This window comes from Panicum virgatum, chromosome 2N (assembly GCF_016808335.1).
Source record: "Panicum virgatum strain AP13 chromosome 2N, P.virgatum_v5, whole genome shotgun sequence".
Classification (NCBI taxonomy): domain Eukaryota; kingdom Viridiplantae; phylum Streptophyta; class Magnoliopsida; order Poales; family Poaceae; genus Panicum; species Panicum virgatum.
In genome coordinates, this window is record NC_053146.1 from 45,784,753 (window position 1) to 45,794,677 (window position 9,925).

Below are 9,925 nucleotides of genomic sequence, written 5' to 3' on the forward strand. Positions count from 1 at the left end.
AAACAAGACAAGTTTGGCCCTTAGGTTGGTTTCAAATTTAGTTTTTTTTTCATTTTTTGTGAAAATTAAAATATTCAAATTTAAACAAAAAGAATCATATGCATTGAATTTTTTAAAAAGAAAAAAAATATAAAACTAGTACTTTAAAAAATGTAACCTATCTATTGGCACTCTATTTGTCAGTTATTTAGATCCATTTTTTTATATTTTCTAGTATATATGTGCTTGTAGTTATGCCCATAATTTTGAATAAATAAGATTTAAATAGATTAATAATAGATAGGTTATAAATTTAGAAAAAAAACATTGTACCTGTTACTTATTTTCTGATTTAAAATAAATTAATTTTAATTTTTAGATATAAATTGATTTTTTTTAATTTCTTCAAAAATACAAAAACACCTTTGAAATCATCCTAAGGGCTAAACTTTCCGGTGTTGACAATTGAATGGTCCTTATTATCCAATTTTGTAGTTGAAGATTGAATATTGGATTTTTTGTGATAGTTTGAATGTTTAAACTGGACTTTCCCTTTCTCATTGAACCTCATGATGTGTTCAACATGCGTTTCAAAAAAAATGTTTAGGAGACGTGGTCCAGGTGGCTAGTTGCGATCGAGGTTGTTGGGCTTGACACTTAATACATCATTCAAATAGTATATAAGGTGAGCTCATTTTTATATTTATATGATAAAATAAAACATACCGCTACTTAATATAAGTCACAAAGATAATATGAGTTTTCTATGATACCTTGTAGTGCAAGTTCATGGAAGCCCACAACTCAGTTAGGAGTCAGCCACAAAAATGCAACATTCTCGCAACTTTATCAGTGAGGGGATTTCTTTAAAAAAATCACATAAATTTGCTCATGGTTCAATTAAATATATATTAGACACACATGAAAGTGTAATGCAAAATAAATCTATTGCAACTAAATAATAAGAAATATTTATTTTAAATATGTATTATAATATTTAATAGATGCAAGAGAATATAAGATATATAACTATATTTATTAACCATAAAATTTATTTTTATATTAATTCTAATTATTTCGTGCGGGCTAGAGACCAAAATGAGAGCGCACTGCACTCATAGATGATACACAATGACGGAGAAGACACTCCGAAACTGCTGGCTCACACAGCCGTGATGAGCTCTGAAACGGGCTAGCTGGTAGCGGCTGAAAAAGAAAAGCATCTACTTCTCCGTTAGATCGCCATCCGCCGGCAGGAGCGGCTCGGCGATACCGTTCCCGGCGTCGAGCATCGAATCCGACCGGGTCATCGTCTTCTCCAAATCGTCCGTGTGCTCCGTCTCCCTCCCTCTCCTGCCTCCGTCGCCCGCTTTGCCCCACAGCACGACGTACAGCCCCGCGATGACGGCGATGGCCCCCAACAAGCTGAATAAGAGAGCAGAAAAAGATGCATCGTCAGAACTCCACCCCCAACACAACAATCTGCAGGCTAGCTCTTGAAACTTGAAAGTGGACAGGGGCCCAAGCAAAGCAACGGACCTGCCGACGTGCAGCTCTTCCCGGAGAACGGTCGCCGCGAACACGGTGGTGACGACGGTGCAGAGCGGGTTGAACATGGCCGAGTAGAGCGGGCCCCTCACCGAGATGCACCACGACTGCAGGTAGAACGTCACGCCCGACCCGAACACGCCCTGCATCACCACCGACCGCACACGGCCACGACGGCGTCATCTCCAAGGTTCCATGGCAACGGCCGATCAGAGCGAGGAACGAATCATCATCTATTGTAGCTGTACCGAGAAGAGGCAGCAGGAGAGCTCGAAGAGCGAGCGGATCCTCCAGGCGTTCGGGTCCGGCTGGAGGAAGGAGACGAGCAGCGCGGACTGCAGCGTGGACAGGAGGCACATCCACGCCGACAGCGCCAGGGGCTCCACGTACGACTTGCAGATGGGCACCTGCAGGATGAGCCAGAGCGACCAGCAGGAGCTGCTGCCGACGAGGAACAGCGCGCCCGTCACCCACTGGCTGCCCGGCGCCGGCGAGTGGAGGAGGGCGAGCAGCCCGCCGAGCAGCTTGGGGCCCTTGAAGAAGGCCATGGCCATGGCGCCGCCGACGCAGACGGCCGTGCCGAATATCTTGGCCAGGCTCCTCGGCCTCCTCACCTCCACCTTCTCAAGGCTGTTGATCGAATCAGACAGTACAGAGGCATCAGAGATATTGATAGTGGCAGTAATTTGACGTTTGCCGAGCGAATTTTGACCTCGTCAGAAACAAAAAGTTTCAGACAAATCAAGATAGTACGTCTCGCCAAGTCACGATACCGGAGACGTACAGATAGATCTGACTGAGGAGAAGACGATCCATAGTATTGCATGAGTGGCATGTACTCTGGTGGGAGCTAGTGAATGTCCCTACATAATAATTTAACATGGCATACAAGAGTGCGTCCGTGAACGTACAAACGTTTTGTCCTAACTGAAAACTGCGAAGCAAGCTGGAAAGTGTTAGTTCTGCATGGGATGAAGAAACTCCAGGCCGCCTGTGAGGCTGACATCGTCTGGTTTTGGACTCTACTTCGCATAACAGAGATACTACAACTACATCCGATCTGTTCAGAGTTCACAGCTGAAAATTTCCAGACCTCTCTTTCGAGCTCGGGGTGCTATCATAAAAATGCAATTTTCAACGTTTAACTATAAAACAGGCTATCTAAATGTTGAAACCGGAAAATTTAAGCTCCTTAGGTAGTTTTCCATTTGGTGAAAATAAAAAATATTTATATATAAACTAAAAATTATAAGTAATTCGTTTTAAATAAAAAATTACTAAATAGGCATCTGAATTTTTCTTAAAATTGTAACCTATTTATTGGCATGCATGATACTTGTCAATTATTCAGATCCATTTTTTTCATAATATTTTATTTCTTGTAATTATGCCTATTATTTTTTTAATAATTAATATTCAAATAGAGTAATAGTCGATAGGTTACTTTCATATTTTTTTCTAATTTAAAATGAATTAGTTTTAATTTTTAGATCTAAATATAATTTTAATTTTTATAAAATAATATAAATCCACCTTCAAAACCACCCTTAAATTTGCCCGATTTTGATAGTTGGATGGCCTATGTTATCTGGTTTCGTAGTTAAAAGTTGAAAATTGAACTTTTGCGATAGTTTGAGGTGTAAATCAGACTTTTCTCTTGATTAAAAGGCGGCCTGAGATCTTGATCTATCCTTGAAGAAAGGGAGTGATCTGACTCGCTACTCCGGTAGGCAGCATCATGTGTTGTTCATGTGGTGGAGATGATGGTCGCCGAAAAAGAGTTGCATTATTGAGTGATGATGAGGTGGCGCGTTGGTCCCGGGCACCGGCGCGGCTGTAGCTCCACAGGTGCAGGCGTGCAGCCACGTATGCAGCCAAACAATTGCAGTATGCCGTTAAGTGGAGCAGAGAAAGTGAGAAGCAGTGCCACTGGTACCATCAGCAGCCATTAATGAGTACTCGTTTGTGTGATCGTCCGACTAATTAAGACTAATCACCTTTATCGGTTCTTTTGTACCAATTATATCCAGCAACTCGATTTGCTCAACTAGATTGCAAGTTGTCCAATTAGTCATCAACTAATCACAATTAGTTGTCTGGTTAGACATAGAGCGACTAATATTTGATTCATAATACACTCTTTCAGGTTTCTAATTCACTACTAATCTCTCATAACTATAGTTTAGCGTTTGACAATTTGCTTAGGGATACTTGTTCAGTGAGATATTTATGTGATGGACTACCAAACCATTGTTGAATCTTAATCTTTATGGTTATGTAATTTATAATTGACCATCTATTTTAATTAATTTATATACATCCTAAGTATGAGGGGATTTAGAAAGGACGACTTGACTACCAACTAGCTTCGACTACCCTCAACTAATCATGTATGATTAGTCATCTTATCGGTGCTCTTATGCCTAGGTTCCCTAATACGGCTTGAAAACATTGACTGCTTGTCGTGGGGTTTCTAGGGGTACCCACAGCCGGGTGGCGGAGCGCACCCGCCTATTCCCGGAGAGGGAGTACTCGGGGAAGTACTAGGCGATGGGGCTGAATCTACGCTGAGAAGAGGACTCAAGAACACACGATTTTAGAGTGGTTCGGGCCGCCGGAGCGTAATACCCTACGTCCACTGGGAGATGTATTGTTCTTGGTGGTGTGTATGAACCTATCCTCCGCTGGCCTTGGCTCTCGCTCAGCCTGAGGTTTTCTAGCCCCCCCCCCTTTTTATAGATCAAAGGGGGAGCAGATACATAGGATGTTGGAGCCCCGACAGGTGGGCCCAACGTGACTGTGGCTACTGCGGTAGCGAATCTTTTCCTCCGATAGGCGTACTGCTGCTCTTCTGACTCAGGGGGGGTCTTCTCTTGTCCCGTCAGCTAGGTGTCCGTTGGAGTAGCGTAGCTTGCGGCGTGGCCTGCTGAGGCTATTACGTAGTGTCATAAAGGGCGAAGCCGAGCCGTCGTATCCATCTGTTACGGCAGACTGGCAGACGCGGCGTGGGCGGCGCCAGTGCCCCCACTACCTTGGTAATACGCGATCAATAGTGTCCCCTGGCTAGTCGAACGCCTCGGCTTCTGCTATATCAATGCGGACGTCCACCTACCGCAATGAATGCGAAGGTAGGTGGGCCTCAATATGGAGACCAAGGGCCTCAATATGGAGACCAAGGGCCTCATACATGTGTCGGCCCCGGACCATCCTGAGGCGGGGCGCCGAAACCTTCCCTTGGAGAGGGGTCCGATTGCTATGCGGGGGGTCCGGGACCCTATGAGGGGTCCGGGACCCCGCGGGGGTCCGGACTCCTCGGGGGGTCCGGAGCCCCGGCTGCTTGCGCTTGAGCGCCTGTCTCTCCTGGGATACGTGGCGTCCCCGGCCCTTCCCCGGCCGTGGAACTGGTCCGGTCCATTGTCGGGAGGACAGGTCTTCGGACCGCAGGGGTCCGGCTGTTTGGTTGTAGTTAAGGATAACTACAATATCCTTGCCCAGACACAGCAAGAGGGGGTACCCCAGTCCTGGGGTACCGACAGTGGCCCCCGGGCCCACCTCGGGTGAGGTACGAACCCGTAGGTGGGGCCACCATCGTGATGAGCTCCTACGCAGGTTGATTGCGTTGGTGAGCTCATGGAGAGTGCGGGCATCCCGGACCCCTGAGGCCGGTATGCCCGTTGCTAGGTTTAGGTACTAGAGCGCTCTCCATGGGGCGACGAAGGTGTAGGCTTAGGGTACGGAACCAAGCTAAGCGGCTATACAGACTTCGGATCGCCCAGGGAGCAAGCACTGCTTCCCGGACCTGGCTTTTGTCGACCGTGGCGAGCGGTCTCCGCCGGAGCGGGCCACCGGAGTGGACTTGGAGCGACCGTGGCGAGCGGTCTCCGCCGGAGCGGGCCACCGGAGTGGACTTGGAGCGACCGTGGCGAGCGGTCTCCGCCGGAGCGGGCCACCGGAGTGGACTTGGAGCGACCGTGGCGAGCGGTCTCCGCCGGAGCGGGCCACCGGAGTGGACTTGGAGCGACCGTGGCGAGCGGTCTCCGCCGGAGCGGGCCACCGGAGTGGACTTGGAGCGACCGTGGCGAGCGGTCTCCGCCGGAGCGGGCCACCGGAGTGGACTTGGAGCGACCGTGGCGAGCGGTCTCCGCCGGAGCGGGCCACCGGAGTGGACTTGGAGCGACCGTGGCGAGCGGTCTCCGCCGGAGCGGGCCACCGGAGTGGACTTGGAGCGACCGTTGCTGACAATCCGATGAAGCTTGTTACCGGACCTCATAGTAAGGTGCAAAGAAACCAAGCCTTATACTAGAAGAGAGCCCGGGACCTCTAAAGACAGCAGTCTTGGATACTAGAGTACTTGTAACAGGGTAGTGAAGTACGTAAACTTTAGGGTACATTACCAGGCTAAGCCACGCGGAGCTTCTCTACCCCAGGATACAAATACCACTTCCCCAGAGCAGGTCCCTAGGGGTCCGGACCGCCTTCCAGCTAGAAGGGGTGTCTCCACCTGACCACAAGCCAGCAACTTAACTTGGATTGTTAGCAATAAGGGAAACTCCGGTCAAGAGAGAAGAATAGTTAAACCAAGGCGAATAGATGTAATCAGGGTGGAGCCTAGGTAAAACTAAAAAAGAGAGTCTCCTTTATTATTGTGGTTGTCACGGTATACGTCGGAGGTCGGGATTACGAGGTCGGACCTCCACCGCTCCGGACCGCTTTTGCCTGTTTGTGTGATAGGGCCAGAGGTCGGGTTTACAAGGTCGGACCTTGACCGCTCTGGACACACACGTAGACGCCACGCTATTACAAAGGAGGAATTCTCTTAGTTTTTTTTTTCTTAGGAGTAACCTACAGCTGCATGCTATACAGTGTGTTCTTCGGAGGTGAAGGCGCCCTGGACGTGCCTGAACCGCATCATCCAGCATCACTTCGGGAGCTCGGGGGACCCCTTCTTGCCTGAGAGCTGTCACATGCTTACATGGCATGAGACAAATTCTTTGGCTTTGAATGGAAGAGGCCCCCTCCCCCTGCTGTCGCCGTTGCCGATGGAAACCAGAGCGCTTGCGCAGCAGATGGACCGGCGCGACGCGTGGAGAAGTGCGGTCGTTCGCCGGCTTGTCCTTGGTGCTAGCGCCAGGGGCCCCCGCACGAGGAGGCGGGGTCTTGTCTGCAGCAGCGCCGAGCAACGCTGAGGTGGATCCCCGGCGCTGGAGACGGCAGGACGACACGGTCAACTTCCTCCGGGATGGCCGTCGGCTCCAGGCTCCATGTTGAGAGAAAGCCTTGAGTCGACGCCATGCCACCGCAGAGGAGGCGTGGCTGTTGCTTGAGAGAAAACCTTGAGTCGACGTAGGGGCGGCAGCGCGCAGCGGCGCCTCCGCTGCGCGCTGTCACGCCGGCTCAGAGGTGTCGCAGTGGCGACGCACAGCAGGCGTCGCTGCCGTGCGCCGCCGCACCGAGGGCGTTGGAGCGCCGGTGCTATGGCATGTGAAGTGAGTGTGGCGCTGCCTTCCTTCATCTTCTCGCTCGTCATTGCAGAGGATGAACACGGCCCAGAAGCCCGAAAATCCAGCCAACGCCTGTCTTCCCCACGGACGGCGCCAAAATGTCGTGGGGTTTCTAGGGGTACCCACAGCCGGGTGGCGGAGCGCACCCGCCTATTCCCGGAGAGGGAGTACTCGGGGAAGTACTAGGCGATGGGGCTGAATCTACGCTGAGAAGAGGACTCAAGAACACACGATTTTAGAGTGGTTCGGGCCGCCGGAGCGTAATACCCTACGTCCACTGGGAGATGTATTGTTCTTGGTGGTGTGTATGAACCTATCCTCCGCTGGCCTTGGCTCTCGCTCAGCCTGAGGTTTTCTAGCGCCCCCCCCCCCCTTTTTATAGATCAAAGGGGGAGCAGATACATAGGATGTTGGAGCCCCGACAGGTGGGCCCAACGTGACTGTGGCTACTGCGGTAGCGAATCTTTTCCTCCGATAGGCGTACTGCTGCTCTTCTGACTCAGGGGGGGTCTTCTCTTGTCCCGTCAGCTAGGTGTCCGTTGGAGTAGCGTAGCTTGCGGCGTGGCCTGCTGAGGCTATTACGTAGTGTCATAAAGGGCGAAGCCGAGCCGTCGTATCCATCTGTTACGGCAGACTGGCAGACGCGGCGTGGGCGGCGCCAGTGCCCCCACTACCTTGGTAATACGCGATCAATAGTGTCCCCTGGCTAGTCGAACGCCTCGGCTTCTGCTATATCAATGCGGGCGTCCACCTACCGCAATGAATGCGAAGGTAGGTGGGCCTCAATATGGAGACTAAGGGCCTCAATATGGAGACCAAGGGCCTCATACACGTGTCGGCCCCGGACCATCCTGAGGCGGGGCGCCGAAACCTTCCCTTGGAGAGGGGTCCGATTGCTATGCGGGGGGTCCGGGACCCTATGAGGGGTCCGGGACCCCGCGGGGGTCCGGACTCCTCGGGGGGTCCGGAGCCCCGGCTGCTTGCGCTTGAGCGCCTGTCTCTCCTGGGATACGTGGCGTCCCCGGCCCTTCCCCGGCCGTGGAACTGGTCCGGTCCATTGTCGGGAGGACAGGTCTTCGGACCGCAGGGGTCCGGCTGTTTGGTTGTAGTTAAGGATAACTACAATATCCTTGCCCAGACACAGCAAGAGGGGGTACCCCAGTCCTGGGGTACCGACACTACTAGTGAGCTGAAACGGATTCTCTTCCTTGTACTCACCCGACTGATGCAGCCATGACGAAGGTGATGGCTGGAATTAAGTTGGTCATGGCCGTTGCCATCGACGACGAGCCCAGATGCACCCCTTGGTAGTACAAACACTGATTCGCCGTCGCCCTGTCGTCAGTCGCATGGAACAGAGCAAAATGAAAACACAGTTAGTTGATGTCAAAGCTCGCAAACAAGAATCACAAAATGTTCCACCACAACCCTGTAAATAACTCAATATATGGTGATCGATGTGGATAGGCGATACAAGCTTACTATAGACGTGAATGTGTGGCTACTACTACTCTACTAGTATCTTCCAAGCGTTAGCAATGGCGTTTGCATACCCGACAAGAGACGCGACGAAGACCAACACGAAGCCTGCCACTCCAAGGTCCGTCGTCATCTCCTTCATCTTCTTCCTGCAGATCGATCACCAGTCACGACCGACGACGATCAGAATTATCAGTGGAACACAGTCGTTGGTTCGCTTTGTCCGCAGCTAGGGGAAGAAATGCACCGTAGGTATACCTGTTGGCCGCGACGACGACAGGGACGAGGACGACGGTGGCCACGGCCTGCCTGTAGACGACGAAGACCAGGGGGCTCATGCCGCCGGTGAACGCCGCCTTGGACCACAGCGCCAGCGCCGCATAGATGCACTGCGTCACCACCATGGCCGCCGCCGGCTTGTACTCCTCCATGGCGGCTAGCTGCGCGCGGCTGCAATTCCGGGCGCTGCCAGTTTTTGTTTCGCTCGGTGGCTCGATCTGGCTGTGGCACACGGTGCTGAAGCGCTACGCGGGAGGGTTATATGTAGCATGGGGAGGAAGGAGTGGGCGAGTGGCACATTGGCACACAGAGTAACAGAGAAGGCGATGGTGGTTTTTACATAGCCCAGACCCAGAGAAAGGTTCCTTCCTACATGAGCTCTCACAGGGTACCATACTTTCGGACGTGCCTGCTATCATAAGGATCTGCGGTTAATTGGTTGCACAACGCAAAAGTTTCCAGGGACATGTGCTCACATGGTAGCTAGCTAGCAAACTTATGGAACTTGGGAAAGTTTGTGTACTAGCTAGGACAGTATTATTCTTGGAACCATAAACCCCCATCAATATCAGTTTGAAACCCCTATCAGTGTCGATTTCGGTTTAGACACCAATGCATAGTGGCACTAATAATTAATCCATGATTTGCAAAACTTTTTGCATAGATGGGCTGTAAATCGCGAGACGAATCTAATGAGCCTACTTAATCCATGATTTGCAACAGTGATGCTACAGTAACCATCTGCTAATTATTAATTAATTATGAATTAATTAGCATCATTAGATTCATCTCGCGATTTACAACTCATCTGTGTAAAAAGTTTTGTAAATAGACTTCATTTAGTACTTCAAATTCACAAGATTCCATCGCAATTTTTTTTTTCAAAACATCTAAACACAGCCCAGGTTAATCTGGCCCATGTGTACAAATCTGAACATATTTATTTTGAGCGGACAGTTGTGACGAGTTTTGCAGGCAAGCATGGTAGCCCCTAATAAGTTTCTGGAAGTACAATTATTGGTTTTGGTTGTATGATTACCGTTCACAGGCTTGTATCTCCAGTTGTAGAACCCACAGCCTGTCTTGTTCGGTTGGCGTATAAGCGCTGGCTGGCTGGTGGTAGTGTAGCTGCTGGTGGT

At 50.5% G+C, this 9,925-nt stretch overlaps 1 protein-coding gene across 1 annotated transcript; it reads right to left on the minus strand.

Annotated features, from left to right (window-relative positions):
* Nucleotides 1–994: 994 nt before the first annotated feature.
* On the minus strand, nucleotides 995–9,096 carry LOC120660716 (WAT1-related protein At4g30420-like). Its single transcript, XM_039939344.1, has 6 exons — nucleotides 8,766–9,096; nucleotides 8,582–8,656; nucleotides 8,247–8,363; nucleotides 1,776–2,157; nucleotides 1,519–1,670; nucleotides 995–1,404 (listed from the first exon to the last, which is right to left on the minus strand). The coding sequence occupies exons 1-6, from the start codon at nucleotides 8,936–8,938 to the stop codon at nucleotides 1,203–1,205; spliced, it is 1,101 nt and encodes a 366-aa protein (XP_039795278.1). The 5' UTR covers nucleotides 8,939–9,096; the 3' UTR covers nucleotides 995–1,202.
* Between the last annotated feature and the right edge of the window lie 829 nt (nucleotides 9,097–9,925).